At 46.8% G+C, this 16316-nt stretch overlaps 1 protein-coding gene across 1 annotated transcript in view; it reads right to left on the bottom strand.

Moving 5' to 3' along the window:
• Positions 1 to 16316, bottom strand: part of ANKH (ANKH inorganic pyrophosphate transport regulator) — a 162022-nt gene that overhangs the window by 34808 nt on the left and 110898 nt on the right. Inside the window, exons 5-8 of the mRNA XM_043887771.1 lie at positions 10028 to 10198; positions 7693 to 7827; positions 4356 to 4448; positions 1015 to 1110 (exon numbers count right to left, since the gene is read on the bottom strand). Coding sequence (XP_043743706.1) covers positions 1015 to 1110; positions 4356 to 4448; positions 7693 to 7827; positions 10028 to 10198 — 495 coding nt within the window. The remainder of the gene's footprint in view (positions 1 to 1014; positions 1111 to 4355; positions 4449 to 7692; positions 7828 to 10027; positions 10199 to 16316) is intronic.

Below are 16316 nucleotides of genomic sequence, written 5' to 3'. Positions count from 1 at the left end.
TATTTCTTTTTAGCCTCTACTCATCTCCATCTTTAGAACTCACAGAGCACAGTCTACGATGTGAAGTTGTTTATAAATGTCATTATTATTTTCTTGCTACTGTTGACGAATGTTATAAGCAATCTTAAGTCATATACTGTGTGCTTTGGATTATAGAGCATGTTGGAATTTTTTTCCCGTGTGTTTTGAAGATATCTCCTACATCCGCACTGCCCAGGTAGGTTGATAAAGGGTGTGAACTGCTCATTTAAGGCTGTGCAGCGTCACCGACAGGCCCTGCCAATGAGGAGGCGCTAGCCACTCTTGTTCACACCTCGATCCTTGAAGACGGCACAGGGTTTTGGATCCTGTAGGTGCCTGGTAAGTATATCGTGAATGATGGCTCCATAGGAAGGATACAGCAGCGTAAACATAAAAAGAAGGGAACTTTTACCAGTGAAACAAATCATACCAATTAAATTTGGAAAAGATACAGTTGACTCTGGGTGTTTAAAGATAGGCTGGAAATTATTCAGTAAGACAGAATATCATTGAGAAAGGCAAAGCCTGCCTTCCTTCAGCATGTAAGAAGCCCCTTACAGAAATGCCAGAAGTTGGCCCTCTATTCTTAGACTCGATGAAAGCGAAAGTTGCTTAGTCGTGCCTGACACTTTCCGACCCCATGGACTGTAGCCTGCCAGGCTCCTCTGCCCAAGGAATTCTCCAGGCAAGAACACTGGAGTGGATGGCCATTTCCTTTCTCCAGGGGATCTTCCCAAACCAGGGATCGAACCCAGGTCTCCTGTCTTGCGGGCAGGTTCTTTACTATCTGAGCCACTGGGTGAAGTGTAGACTCAACGCCATCCTTGATTAACAGTTGTTTGTATTTTGGGATGAAAATATCTAGGAGAGGTTGTCACCTTATCTAACACAGCACTGCACTATGGAATACAAGACTTCTCCCTTTGAAATGGCAATTTCCTCTTTTCTAAAAACAGACACAGAGGCGGGGGCCGGGGGTGGGTCTGTCCTTACCGTCAGCGACAAGGCCATGCAGACGAACGTGAACTTCTTGATGTGGGCTGCTGTGACCGTGTTGCTTGTGCTCACCAGTTTATTGCTGGGGTTATTCTGGGGGGGCAAGAAAAGGCTCCAGGTTATCGTGGGCTGACCACTCACGCTTCTTACCGAACATCTCGTTTCTGTTTGATTTGACGCATCTGAAGCATGGATGTCAAGGGACAGCTTGGAAGACCGCTGCCACTGGACGTCTCTCTCGAGACAGCTGTCAGGCTTCTGGACTCCTAACCAGAAGGAGTTCTGGACTGAACTGCCCAGCAGTGTCTCTGGGGTCAGTCCCCTCTCCAGGGCGCTGGGTGCCCACCCACCTAATTCAGGGCTCTATCCTTTCCTGCAGTGTCTGACCACCCTGGGCTCTGCAGGCAGGCAGGGATGGCAACTGAGCCTGTATCGGGGTCACATGTCAAGACTCCTGTGAGGGGCACATTTGCCCCCTGGGATAAAGGACTGGGTGTTTCATCCATCTCTTTAGCTCCTGCAACTCAGCACCATCTCTCTTAAGTAAAGAAGATGCTCCAACAGTCCTTGTTAAATTGAAATGTGAGCACATTTCACTGACACATACCTGAGGCTGGCTGATGCCATCTCAGCGTCATTGCTAAGTGTACCTGCCACTCAATCAAAACCCTTGATTGAGGGTCAAGTGTCTGGTCCTCGACTGTGAACAGAAGCTGAGAAAAAACAACGCCCACCTCGTTATGTATCCAGTGAGCCCCAGAGTTGACTCATGGAAACAAACAACAAGCCCCTGGCTCCCATGTCAGCCTAATGACAGATGTACAAGTGGACGTGTTACAGGTCCCACTTGATGTTTGCTTCCCATCAGAGGCTGAGACAGACTCTGGAAGCCCTTCTCCTTTATGCCGCCCGTGCAAACCTCTGGCGGGGTTTCCATTTTCTTCACTCCAGCACACCTGCTTTTCCTGGAAAACAGACTGCCATGCTGGCACAGTGCCCATCACAGCACGTGGGACATCTCTTCATCTCCTCTCCCCCAGGGATCTGCAAGGGTGGTCCCCTGGTGGGCTGGGTGAGAAGGGGTCCCACCTCCAAATGTACATGCCCCCCCTCAATCTCCCCGTGGTGACAGCCGCAGGCCCCAGCTCCCTCAATGTGCTTTGATTTTTAAGACAGCAAATATGTTTGCCAATATGGTTGGAGTAAACCGGCACGTATCATTAGCTCAGCATCAGTGTCTCGTCTTGCTTGCCCCGTGGGCTTTTTCGCAGAGATACACTCTTTTGCAGATGATAACCGAACACTAGAGAAAATGTGAAAGAGTGGAAAACTCTCCCATCTCCCTGTTTAGCTAGAAACATCAGAAGTTATGCAAGAAATGTTAAATCTCTAAGTCTGGAACCCACAAGCAGGCTAAGGATTTTCAACTGTCAATGCAGCAAATTCCGGAAGTCCACACAGAGGTGTCTAAGATCTGGGTGAATAGACAGCATTCATGGGAATGGCCGGAGTGGTGCGGTGGAATGCGTGGTGACAATGGGGAGGTTTCATAAGTATCCTGATTTCCTCCAGCATCAGGCTCAAGAGATGCTCCTTAAAGGGATTTTTTTCATAGCATCTAACCTCTGTAATCGTGAATAAAACAATGTTTTTCTTGGCTGCTCTTAGCGAAATTGTATAGGGCTGCATTGTTAAGTTTAATCATTTCAAGGTAGCCAGAACCGATTTCAGATGAGACGATCACAGCCAGGAGGTTCAGAACACATGTAGAACCCTGCTATTGGATTTTATTATATAGTCTTATTCTCCAAGAGCTAAACATTTAGCAATAAGACTTATATCCATTTTGGTTTTCAAGGACTTACTTCTATATACATGTTTCTTGACATGAAAATACTGATTTGTCTCCATAAATTGACTTAAACCCAGTCCAACATAGCTCTCTGCTGCACGTGGCTCAGACCTTCTGATCCACTCTTGGGTTTGGGAAGCAGGAATCAAAGGCAATTTTTGGGACACGCTCTGCATCCTGATGCTCCAAGTGAATGTTGGCAAGTGGTGGAGCGTCCAACTCATTGTTTACTGGGGAAGTTCCAGCCTCGTAAAGAGTTCTGAACGAGAGCCTCCCTCTCTCATGTGCGGCTCTGTGGGGGCGATCCCTGACTTGCCTGGAGGGGAGCTGCTACTCACAGGTGACTGGTTATGGGTGGGGGGAGAGAGGCAGGTAATCTGCGGGGGACGCTGGTGAACAGCGTCACCTCTCAGGGCTCTTTCGGGATCAGATTAAAATGATGTCAGTAGTGACTCTGAGCTAGTTCTACAGAAATTCAAACAGTTGCTATTAAGAGTACAAGGGGCAGGCTGTTTGCTTTTTCCCTATTTTTCCATTTTAAAACATTGCATACAATCTTTGGGGGGCGGGGTCTCTTTTTCTACTTATTTGTTTTAGGTTGAACGTTTACAGGTTCAAATAATTACACTTGAATGAAATAGGCATTTCTCAAATGACCTGCAGGTCAGTCTTGACACGGTCTCAGGTTACATGTCTGAAGACTTATTGCCTCCCTGCAACGTCAGCAGAAGCTTTCAGCTGGAATAAGTTCATCCCCGTCCTGAATATTCATTGGAAGGACTGATGCTGAAGCTGAAACTCCAATACTGTGGCCACCTGATGCGAAGAGCTGACTCATTGGAAAAGACCCTGATGCTGGGAAAGATTGAAGGTGGGAGGAGAAGGGGATGACAGAGGATGAGAGGGTTGGATGGTATCACTGACTCAATGGTCATGAGTCTGAGTAAACTCCGGGATTGGTGATGAACAGGGAAGCCTGGTGTGCTGCAGTTCATGGGGTCACAGAGAGTCGGACTTGACTGAGCGACTGAACTGAACTGAACTAGCCTGCACCCAGGGTGTGCATGTACCCCCTCGAAAGAAAGCCATAAGCTTATGAACTCAAGCTGTACCTTCACATCAGCTATGAGGTCAGTAAAAATAAACAAACAAAAAGCAACAAACCACAGAAACGAAAACTACATATTAATTTTTTTGAGAGTATCATTTCCCTTTTGCAAATAATTTCTCAACAGGAGTAACCTAGAAGTGAGGACCGGTTTGGAGACACGTCCTGGGAGCTGCATCAAGGCAAGCATCAATTCACCTCTGTGATTTCCGGAGGGACGTGTTCCACAATTACCTCCGCCAGCCCCAATGCTACATCAACCCTGCAGAGGGAGGTGAGGCTGAGAGACACCGAGGTGTCCATCACCGGAGATCGCTGTCTCTCAAACGCTAATTTTAAAGAGAGTGTTTCGGAAACCGCGCCGCATGGGGTTCTCACCTTGTCAAAAGCAGGGTAGACAGCACGGATTTCTGTCAACCAGCCATATGGCATGTGACCCACGGGGTATGTGGCCGTCAGAATTGCCACAGCCTGCAAGAGGAAGAGCCGGCAGTTAGCAAGGCATCCGCAGAGAGCATCTCCAGCCTCTGCCTGCCGCCTGCCACGTGGCAGCGCGAGCCGTCTCAGCTACAGCCCCCTGACAGGTCATTCCATCCCGGGTGACAGCATGGCCAGCCTTGCGACGGCCCTGGAGCAGAAGGAAGGGGCAGAGGTCCCCTGTATCCTGGGGAGCGGGCTGAGCAGGTCCAGAGTGTGCACCTGAGACTAGGAGGGAGGATGCATCTTGTTTAGATACGTTTATCTAGGTCCCGATCGCTGATTGAAAAGCCAAGATTTCAACCCTGGTCCGCCAGGTTCTCACAGAGCCAAACGGAACCCTCTTGTCTAGCCCGATTCTTGAGTCTCCAAATGCCATTCTGAGCTCCACCCTTGCTCTCTGAACACTCGGCACTCAGGGACCACCTCTCTGCCTCCACGCCATCCTTCAGGGAAGCTGACGGTGTGCACCTGTTGGTGGCTTTATGGTACTCGCCACCCAACTCAACTCCCTTCCAGTCTGTTCAGCCTAGGAGAGCCCAACTCTGATGTTTAACTTGAGAAAACGAATACTTCTCACAGGAAGCCAAGCAGGTTCTTCCAGGAATATGAGAGTTTCATTTCTTTGTTGCTGTTGTTCAGTCTAAGTCGTGTTCCACTCTTTGTGACCCCATGGACTGCAGCACGCCAAGCTTCCCTGTCCTTCACCATCTCCTGGAGCTTGCTCAAATTCATGTCCATCGAGTCAGTGATGCCATCCAACCATCTCATCCTCTGTCATCCCCTTCTCCTCCCCAGCGTCTTCAGTCTTTCCCGGCATCAGGATGCTTTCCAATGAGTCAACTCTTCGCATCAGGTGGCCAAAGGATTGGAGCTTCAGCTTCAGCATCAGTCCTTCCAATGAATATTCAGGGTTGACTTCCTTTAGGATGGGCTGGTTTGATCTCCTTGCTGTCCAAAGGACTCTCAAGCGTCTTCTCCAGCAGCACATTTTGAAAGCATCAATTCTTCAGTGCTCAGCCTTCTTTATGGACCCATTCTCCTGTCCGTACATGACTACTGGAAAAACCACAGCTTTGACTATACGGACCTTAGCTGGCAAAGAGATGTCTCTACTTTTTACTGCGCTTTCTAGGCTTGTCATAGCTTTTCCTCCAGGGAGCAAGCATCTTTTAATTTCATGGTTGCAGTCACCCTTCATTTCGATGCCAGGAGTGTGAATGAGGTAGGTCTCCAGCCGGTGAAGACACTGCTCTGAGGAGCAGGTGGTGGAATCAGGCAGATCTGGATTCCAGCGTCACTCCATCACTTCCCAGGTGTGTGTGAAGAGAAGCATAAACCCTCTCAGGCCCCCTCTCTGTTCCTCCAGCAAAACCGTGAGACTAACAACAACCACAGCACAGGGGTGTTGGGAGTCAATGAGATGTATGCAAGTGCCAACACCATCAGAAGCAGACGATTAATTCATGTCAATTCTGTTCCCCTATGCTGAGGTCTGTCTCTATGCACTGAAGTCCATTTAGAAATGATTCTAACATACAAATTGTCTTAGTTTTTTTTTTTGTTTGTTTTGTTTTGTTTTAGGGGAAGATGGAATTCTAGCACACAGGTGATTGGTGGAGGGGGTGGTCCCATACTTTTTACAGGGCAGCTAAAACAAAAGTATTAGGTAAAAAAGCTGCCATGTTACAGAAGCCACCCCAGAGGACATTTGTTGAGTCAAGAAAACAAAATCCAGGAACCCACAGAGGCAAGAGAAAGCATTCAGCTTGTGATTTATGTACTTCTCTTTCCAGGCCAACATGAGCTGCTTCCCAGGACATGGAACCTGGCAAGAGACCCCGGCCTGGAGACGTGCTGAAAGCGCATTCAAGGGCAGTTGTGTAAACAGGAGGCCTTCGGGAGCGGCCACTGGCCTTCCTGAAGGATCAGCAGTCCCAGAGCCAGAATTAATTCCCCAGAAGGCAGCAGATGAGCAAACAAATGAAGTCTTTCTATTTGTTCATACCATACTGGCATGACGGAAAATAAATAAAAAATGCTCCGACTCTCTCCCTGGAGCAGCTGCCAGTTTCCAGATCAATTTCTTGAGTTGTGAGTAAATAGAGGAGACCCTCCTTTGAAGGAGGGCAGGTTGCCGAAGAGTGCGTGAAGCCACAGTAGGCTGGGTGGTACATGCAGGAGGCGGAGCAAGGACAGGTGAGGGGAGGTGGGTCAGAACACAGAGGCATCAGCCCTCGCCTTCTGGGTACTTCTGCGCACGGCCGGTCCCATCGTCCTCTGTGACCACAGTGAAGAGGCTCCATGCTGACTCCATGGGAAAATGGAGAGGCCACTAATGGGAGAAAGAAAACCTGGATTCTAACACAGTCCAGCTTCTTGCTACTTTTGTGTCCTTACCTAGGTTTTTTTCATGTGGTAAAAGAGAAGGACAAATAAGATATCTTCTTCCATACTCATTACACTCGTTCAGTCGCTTAGACGCGTCCTACTTTTTGCGACTCCATGGACTGCAGCACACCAGGCTTTCCGGTCCTTCACTATCTCCCAGGCATTTGCTCAAACTCATCTCATCCTGTGTCGTCCCCTTCTCCTCCCACCCTCAATCTTTCCCAGCATCAGGATCTTTTCCCATGAGTCGGCTCTTTGTATCAGGTGGCCAAAGTATTTGGAGCTTCAGCATCAATCCTTCCAATGAATATTCAGGACCGATCTCCTTTAGGATGGACTGGCTGGATCTTCTTGCAGTCCAAGGGACTCTCATGAGTCTTCTCCAACACCACAGTTTGAAAGCATCAATTCTTTGGTGATCAGCCTTCTGTATGGTCCAACTCTCACATCCATATACAACTACTGGAAAAACCATAGCTTTGATTATACAGACGTGTGTTGGCAAAGTGATGTATCTGCTTTTTATTACGCTGTCTAGGTTTGTCTAGCTTTTCTTCCAAGGAGCAAGCGTCTTTTAATTTCATGGCTGCAGTCACCGTCCACAGTGATTTTGGAGTCCAAGAAAATAAAGTCTGTCACTGTTTCCATACTCATAAAAAAACAAAATCACATGATTCTAAGTCACGGATGGAGATCAATGCTTCCTTGTGTGAAGGTATCACAGAACTTAGTATCACAGAATTTCTTAGCTCTCAGGAGGAACTGGAAACAAATTTGTCAGCCACCTCCCCGCCCCCATTTGTTACACGGTGACTTTGGGCACCCATGTTCCCAGAAGGTGCCTTACCTCCGTAGCTGCAGAACTGCCACCGAGGTCCCGGGAAACAAAGAGGTTCACAATGGGCCTACTGATTCTCTGTGTGGCCAAGATGAGCGCCAGAGGCCACCAGAAACTCAGCATCTTTCTTATTGTTGCATCTCCCTGTATCAACAAAATGGGATAAAAGTTCGCTGAACTCGAGAAGAACAGAAAAAAATAATTCAGAATCAAAGCCTTTTCTTTTGATGTCAACCATGAGTCAATTCACTATACTTAAAAATAATGTAGGAAAAGCCTCTGTAGACAAGCCAAGTTGAATTAAAATAAATTGTACTGTCTTATTAGAATTGAACTTAGACAACTGGCAAGCTCCCATGAAATCAAAACACACCTTTAAGCTTGATGGATTCAAACCACTATTGTCTAAACAGGGCAATACTAACCCAAGCAGAACCCAGCTTCACAGCCTGAGAAACAGGTTGGAAAAGTTCTTGTTTACATCATAAAACTGACTGGCTAGAAGCCATGTTAGTAAGAGGTAACTCACAGAAATAAAACATTATTGTAATTTATTTTGGAATCAGTGTGGTCAAGAATGTGCCTAATTATTTAGGCACTCTATAAGTCTATGACAGAGGTTCCTAATCTCAAGGTTCTGACAGAAGTCATGTAAATGTTCAGAAGCATAAGCAAAATAAAAGCATAGTAAAGAGAAGGCTATTTATTAACAATTCCACAGCAAAGACAGGCACTGTCTTTAACACCTGGCTTTTATCAAGTGATTTTGGTTTTGATTCTTCACAAAGGTAAGTGTTGTATCCTGGAGCCATCTCAGTCACTTTATTTCCTTTTGCTGGCAGCTGAATGTTAAGATGGATTGCTGCCATCAAGACCAATCTGATGTGGTGGCCCTCATGATGGAAATATCTCAATCTATTATTGATGGCCTGACTTCAGATCAAGGTGAGTGCTCAGTACAAGGACTGTTTTGACATGACAAAAGTAACATGTGGTCAAAGGTGGGATCAGGGTTAGAGTGTGGTAATGTACTCAATTTATATATAAATTGAAATTGCTAGTCATTCAGTCATGTCTGAGTCTTTGCAACCCCACAGACTATAGCTTGCTAGGCTCCTCTGTCCCTGAGATTTCCCAGGCAAGAATACTGGAGTGAGTAGCTATTCCCTTCTCTAGAGGATCTTCCTGACCCAGGAATCGAACCTGGGTCTCCTGCATTGCAGGCAGATTCTTTATTGTCTGAACCACCAGAGAAGCTCTATATATACATATACATGTATATATACACATACACACACATTCATGTACATATATACATACCACTTTGCATGCTAAGTGGCTTCAGTCATGTCTGAGTCTTGTGATCCCATGGACTGTAGCCTGCCGGGCTCTTCTTGTCCATGGGATTCTCCAGGCAAGAATACTGGAGTGGGTTGCCATGCCCTCCTCCAGGCGATTTTCCCGACCCAGGGATAGAGTGGTCTATTTATGTTTATATATAAAGTCATATTTATTTGAATTATAGCTGGATAGATACCAACCCAATTGATACCAGAGGGTAGAGAAGATTAGCATACATATAAATTAGATACTGTTTACACCGGTGATGAAAAGAACGCTTTGGTCACCTGGGTAAGATTATACGTTGCTTGTACCATATTCACTTTTGGACGCACAGGCCAATCTCTGCCTCCATAAGGAGGGCTTCTGAGACCACATCCGTCTCTTCCTTCTCTTAGTCTCAGAGGGAAACTCTTGTATTCCTACTGTGGGCTCCGTGCTGTCTTGTCTGAATATTGTTCCTGTGTTGGTGACTAAGCCAAATGGGACATAAAGCTGACTGAGGCCACAGACCATATTTAAAATTTCCTGTGTCACCTAAACCCTCCCCAACTCTCTCCGTAGAAGGTGCCTGAATGAGTGTGTTTAGCCAGTACAGAAAGCCCAGACACAGCCTGGATCCCTGCTGTGAAATTAAACAAATGTGAGTTCAACGGTACCAGGGCTCCTGAAATCTTTGTTGATCACAGAGTGGCTTCCTTCTGACCACAGAGTAAGAAGAACCATCCACATCGTGTTTCCTCCTGGGCCTGACATGACTCACCGTGACTCAGTCTTCTGGTACGGAGAGAAGAGGGCTGGAGAGTGGCCTCTAGGGTCTCTCCCATCTCCAGAGTTCCTCACCTCTCCAGCTCTTTCTCCCTGTGGACCTGAGCACCTGACCTTGGGATAGGACGCCCCAGAGCACGTGCCTGTTAGGCTGATGTGTCGGGTCACAGGGGTAGGATCAAACTGTGTCCCCGCGGGTGCACAGACAGGCTGTCCTCGGGGTCTAGGCACCTACCCCCAGCTCCGGCCCGCTCCTGTCCGGGATGATGTCGTGGATGTTTTTGTAGTAGCCCAGACAGAGCGTGGTGCAGCGCACAAGGGCGCCCATGTACAAGGACAGGATGGGGATGAGCAGCGGCTCCCTGCATTCCAGGTGACTGTGAAGCAGAATGGCTACAAAAACGACCTGAGAGGTGGGGAAACAGACAGTCATCAGGGAGGCGACGGAACCAATTAACAGAAGCCCAGCCCAACCTCTTGCACCCAGAACTGAGATGGATCTCTGAGCAAAAGCCTTGACGCTGGAGGTGAGGACAGCAGGACCTGGGGCTACCGCGCAATGCTTCTCTCGGAGAATCCAGGGTCAGGTGTCTGGGAAGCACTGGAAGAACACACGGTCACTCTGTTATGTTCACCACTAAGTATTTTTTCTAAGGCAACTGCATATCTGGTTAAGGTTATTGCTAAAGACTACCCAGAAGCTTTGGTTTCCCAGACCCTAAACGATGCAGAAGAGTTTTTCCCTCTCCAGGTACACATGTAATCCACGCCTGAGGACCTAAGTGACCTTCCACAAAGGACAGAATAGTGACCAATGATGGGACACAGAAAAACAGCCATTTACATTTACTACGTGGATTCCACTAAACATGCTGCGAAAGCCGCTAGTATTTATTAATATAAAACCAGACAATCAAAATTGAAGATATTGACTTACAAAAGTGGCATAGGTCAAAAAAATACAAAGTCAGCAGGGATTGAAATAACAGTAAAGTGTCAATCTCTATTGAATGGTACAGGATCTAAAGCAAATTTATCAAACTATTTAACCTCTCATCCTTTGGAAATGAGGGAATCAGTCCAGCCTCTGGGCAGAGTCCTGGGAGTCCCATCTTGGGAAAATCCCTGAGGAATAGTGGGTGCAGAGGTAGGAAAATAGGGGAGGGGAGAGAGTATCTGAGCTACATCAGCCTTCTCGGCCAATCATCCATGGAAGAACAGGCTTGTGAAATATACCTCCGCTAAGTGGGCCTGACCAAAGGAGGCGTATTCTGATCACTGCATTCTCAAGAAACGACCGGTGACAGAACGTTAAAAAAGAAGCTGGAGAATGAGCATGATTCGTCAAATGAGTGCATTCAATTGCTACGGGGAACAGAGCAATCCAGAGGAACTTTGGAAGGAAAGAAAAGTATCAGACGTTAGAGGTGGTCAGCTTATCTCACAAACTGACATGTGTGCTGGGGCTGTTGTTCTTAAACCACTAAATGCGACAGAACCAGTCAGAGATGTCCTCAGGGGAATGCAGACGACAGAGCTGTGACCCGGCCGCCTGGACAGGACGTGGCTGCCCGGAGCACGGATGACGTGAGTGTCCATTCACGCTCCCAATCACACACTCACGTTCACGCTCACTGAGGATACAGTGGAGCCCACTGATGTAAGGAAAGATGCCTGTGACTGTCTCCATGCCTGCTGCTTCCCGGGGGAACAAATGTTCCGTATTAACTGAAGCGTGGCAAAGACCAGCTGAGCAAAGCCTTGTTAAGGTCCCATTGTGTTTGGAACAGAAGATTGAGTTTTGCGATGTGGCCAAGATGCCCATTTGTTTCTCTAACTAATCAGAAACTAGTATGTCTGCAGCAGGCTTCACATTTGACATACACAAACCTATGGTGTTAATGAAGATGACAGTGTTTAGAGATTGAGAACATGTTGGAGGGAAAATGAATATGTGAAGACGACCCCCTCCTCTGCCAAGTCCAGGAAGGCTCCTGGTGGCGCCGTCAGGATGGCCAGATGAGCAGAACCAAGGAAGGGGATCTGGACGTGAAGGAAAAGGGAGGGGGAGGTATGCAGAGGACCAGAAGGAGGAGCAGAGTGGGCTAGAGTGGGACAGAGGGAGGCAGGAGACATTCGGCCTGGACCAGTCCAAAGCCAGAGTGATGGTTTTGTCAGCCTCCCTCGTGTTGTTAATAGCTTGATGCCATGTGGTCCAACACTTACTGTACATCTTACATCTTCACCGTGGGTTGGGTCAGTTATATTTAAAACAATACCTGGCCCTTTTGATTTTCAATCCAGAATTAAGATTTTTGAATCTGATACAGCCATCAAAACTGTATCAGGTTATTTTGAGAGCGGAACCTACAGACTGAGTAGTGAGGATTTTCCCAGGGAGAGCCTGCTCTGGGCTGGGGATTCAGTGATGGATAAGGTAGTCCCAGACCCTGTTCTCCTGGAGCAGACAACCTTACGGGGAAGACAGGAGTCGTGGTCAACCCCTGACAAGGCCCATGAAGGGAAGAGGGCAGCGGTGCTGGTAGTGGGGAGGAGGCTGTGGAGTGAAGGGGGTCGCCCCGGGGGGGTGCATCTGAGCGGAGACTCAGAGCCCAGGCAGCTGGCTGGCAGTGGGTGGCGGGAGCCGGTGGTGGGTGGGGAGAGCAGAGGCCAGGGCATTCCCTGGGGGAATTCCCAGGGGGAGGGGCTCGGCCGCATCCAGTCTGGAAGGGAGGACCAGGCCCTGGAGGACAGAGAGCGAGGGGACAGAGGAGAGTGGTTGGGCTGGGGAGGAAGCAGGGCTGGTGGATTTTCAGCCCCTCTCAGCCTGTGATCAGGATACTGGCTTTTTATCTCAGGAACACCAGGAGGCAATCTGAGAGCAGGTTCGAGGAGGGGGTGAGGTGGCCAGAATGTCACATAGAATCGATTACTGTGGCCCCAGTGGGAAAGGAGGGAGGAGACCCAGAGCAGAGGGCCAGGCCTGGGCACAGGAGGCATCTCTAAGGATCCAGGTGGGAGGGCTGACCTCTCAGAACAGAGCAGCAGAGATGGGGAGGAGAGGGCTGACAAGGAAGCATCTAGGATTAAATGTTTTAGACAGATGGGAATGAAGAGGGATGCTGCTAGGGTGGCTCCCGGGTTTCTGAGCAGATGGTAGGGGCAGAGATTCATTCAAAAATGCAGTCATCAAGATCATGAAGATTATGAATTGAGGCTTACCATGCCTATGAAGGATCTGAATGGAAATATAGAGACATTCAGATGCCTTGTCTAGAGCCCAGAGCAGAGGGCTTGGCTGCAGACATTTATTTGGTGAATATCAGTCATGTTACAGATGGTATAATTGCGGGGCACCCATCAGATTCTTCATGAATAGAATACACAGTGAGGAGACATGGGTCTTGAGGAACTTCAGTATTTACACATCAATAGATGATCTGGGCTGTCAGAAGTAGAAGAAAAACCAGGATATGTTGGTGTGAGAGCCAGTGGGAAGGCGTGTTTCATGGAGGAGGGCGCAGTCAACAGAATGAAGAGTTACTGAGACATCCACCAAGTCAATGGAAACTGTTGCACTGGATTCAGCGGCAGGCAGGTCATTAGTGAGACCTGTGTGGGTGAGCTGATGGGAGTGGAAGTCAGTCTGCAGTAGGTAAAAGAAGGAAAGAGAAGGGAAGAAATGGAGACCCTGAGTGGAAACCACCTTTCTGAAAGGTTTGGCTGTGAAAAAATAGAATTGTAGCTACAGAGGTACATAGGAACCAGAAAAAGCTTGTTGCTGATGCTGTGGTTGTGGTTGTTTTAAGATGGCAGAAGTCTGAGCATGTTTCCACGTCAAGAGAAATGATCCAGGGGAGAGAGAAGGAATCACTCATAACTGATGAATAAGGTTCCCCAGAAAGCAGGACAGGACAGGCTCCCAGGCGCTGGAGGAAGAAGGGGCGTGGCACCAAGGAGGGACATGACCTTTCCTGTAATGGGGGGAGCAGGGGTGATGCCAGGGTCTGAAAGCAGGCAGGTGGGTTTGAGGTCCTCAGTGTAGTGGGCAGTGAGGTCATCTTCTGGGGACAGTGAGGTGGGTGGGGACCCTCAGACATGGTCACTAGAGTCAGCTGAGGGGAGTGATGAGATTGTGAATTTATACTGCAATCAGTTTGTCCCACTGTGAAACTTTTTGCAGGAGCACTTGCTACCTGGGTACAAGTGGTGCAACGTGCACACCACTGCGTGGTTCATGACTGGGATCTTTGGGATCTTGCCAGAAGGCTGAGATGGAAAGGCAGGAGACAAGGGGACTTAAGTAGTGCAACCACATTACTCAACTGGTATCCTGGGATCCCATCTCTGGGGTCTGAGCTGACTTCAGAAGGCCAGGGCTGATGACAGCAGATAGGGGAAAGGACTGGGGGTCCCAGCGAGGCCCAACAACCCCAGCCCCCCCCCCCCCACCAAAATTTTACTTGATACTAAGCAAGCTAAGAAAGTCCAGGTGATCATGAATAAATACAAAGCATATGATTATTAAATAATGGTGACACAGAAAACTATATCATGTTGGAACCAAACCAAGAGCTTTGTTTTGGTATTATGATATGAAATTAATTAGCTTACTAAAAATTACTTTTTAAACAGGAGTTGGCACTGAAACTCAAGGCATTACAAGCTGTTTTCATGTTATCACTGGTGATCACTCCCTTCCTATCTATGCCAAGGTGGTATTTCAAGGGACTTTGCCTAGAACTCTATGTGATTTCAATATCTTTAGACCATAGAATTTTTGCACCTTGTTTTATGTCCCTGGATATGTTCCAATGTCTCCTAGTTTATAGTCTATGGGAACTTGTATATAATTTGTATCCTACTGCTGTGTGAAAATTGTATAAATCTTAATTATGTTGAATTGGTTCATGGTGCTTTATAGGTCTACCATATTCTTCTACCTTTCCAAATATTCATTTTATTAGTTTTTTGGGAGTTTGATATTGAAACTCCAACCAAAGATCTTAATCAGTTCAGTTCAGTCACTCAGTTGTGTCTGACTCTTTGCAACCCCATGAACCACAGCATGCCAGGCCTCCCTGTCCAACACCAGCTCCCAGAGTCCACCCAAACCTATTCCATTGAGTCGGTGATGCCATCCAACCATCTCATCCTGTGTTGTCCTCTTCTCTTCCTGCCCTCAATCTTTCCCAGCATCAGGGTCTTTCCCAATGAGTCAGCTCTTCACATCAGGTGGCCAAAGTACTGGAGTTTCAGCTTCAGAATCAATCCTTCCAATGAATATTCAGGACTAATTTCCTTTAGGATGGACTGGTTGGATCTCCTTAGTGAAACTATATGTAATTTTGTTCTGTATTTTCCAAGTCTCCTGTAAATGCATTATCATACTTTCATAATTTTAAAAATGAAAATAAGATAAATACCTTTAAAAATGTTTTCAAAAAAGGATTTTGTCTGGGATCTATTTATTCATTACCAGATCTGGTAATTAACAAATGCTTTCAAGTAATGAGAGGAATGAAGATGCGGGTGGGAGTGAGAGCAAAAGACTTACGAATAAAAATTGAATTTATTCCCTCAACCAACTCAAGCTATAAGGTTTAAGCTATAAGGTAGGAACTCAAGCTTTAAGGTTTAAAATAACTACATCACCAGGAACAGCCTGAGAACAGATGGCACCTGAATCCAGCTTCCATTGCCCCAACTAACCAGGTATGTTTATTCTGAAATTTCGAGCCCTCCCAGCAGGCAGGGGTCAGTACTAGTTTTAAAATTAAGAAGGAAAAAGGCTGTAAATTTTTAAGGGATATGATTTCTTTCTTTTACTCTTGGATGCTTGCTGTATTTATCTAAGGCAAAGATGTGTGTTTTTCTTTTTGCCTTTGAGGATATGGCATTTACAAATGCTCACTCAGATGTCAATGCTCATGTTGAAAAAGAGAGGTGTTCCCTTAATTTCCAAGTAAGTGATTAGCATGAATGAGACAGTTCAGTTCATCCCTCAGAGGATGAATCAAAAGTAAGACCAAGCAAAAAAATCTCTAATAACTCAACAAGAAAATTAACAGAGATACATCAAAGAATGATGTTAGAGAGTATTCAGGCATGTGCTAGAAAACACACACACACTCATACACACACACACACACATAAAGTTAGCAGGAAGCAATTTAAATTACTTTAAATAGTGATCCATGGAGTCAATGCAATTAATTTGGAAATTTAATTCTTGGCCTTTAGGGAGGTACTAACAGTTGAACAGTAGATTATTTCAAAAAGGTGGTTGAAAGACTAGCATGCTCAGCAGGGAAAAACCAGGAAGAACCATGTGGACATGTTCACAGCATGGAATTGAGAATTGGAAAGCAAGTTTAGAAATCAGTTTGCCTCCTTCTCCATAAAGAGATCATTCTCCAAGTCCCCAGTTGTAGGAACTAAGTCTAACTTACAGACTATAGGAATTAAATATCTTCTGCTAAAATCTGTCATGGTATCTTTGATGGAAGAAGAAAGGATGGAGC

The sequence above is a fragment of the Cervus elaphus genome, chromosome 25, assembly GCF_910594005.1.
Source record: "Cervus elaphus chromosome 25, mCerEla1.1, whole genome shotgun sequence".
NCBI lineage: Eukaryota > Metazoa > Chordata > Mammalia > Artiodactyla > Cervidae > Cervus > Cervus elaphus.
The sequence above is the reverse complement of the archived record's forward strand: the minus strand, read 5'-3'. Positions and strand labels throughout refer to the sequence as shown.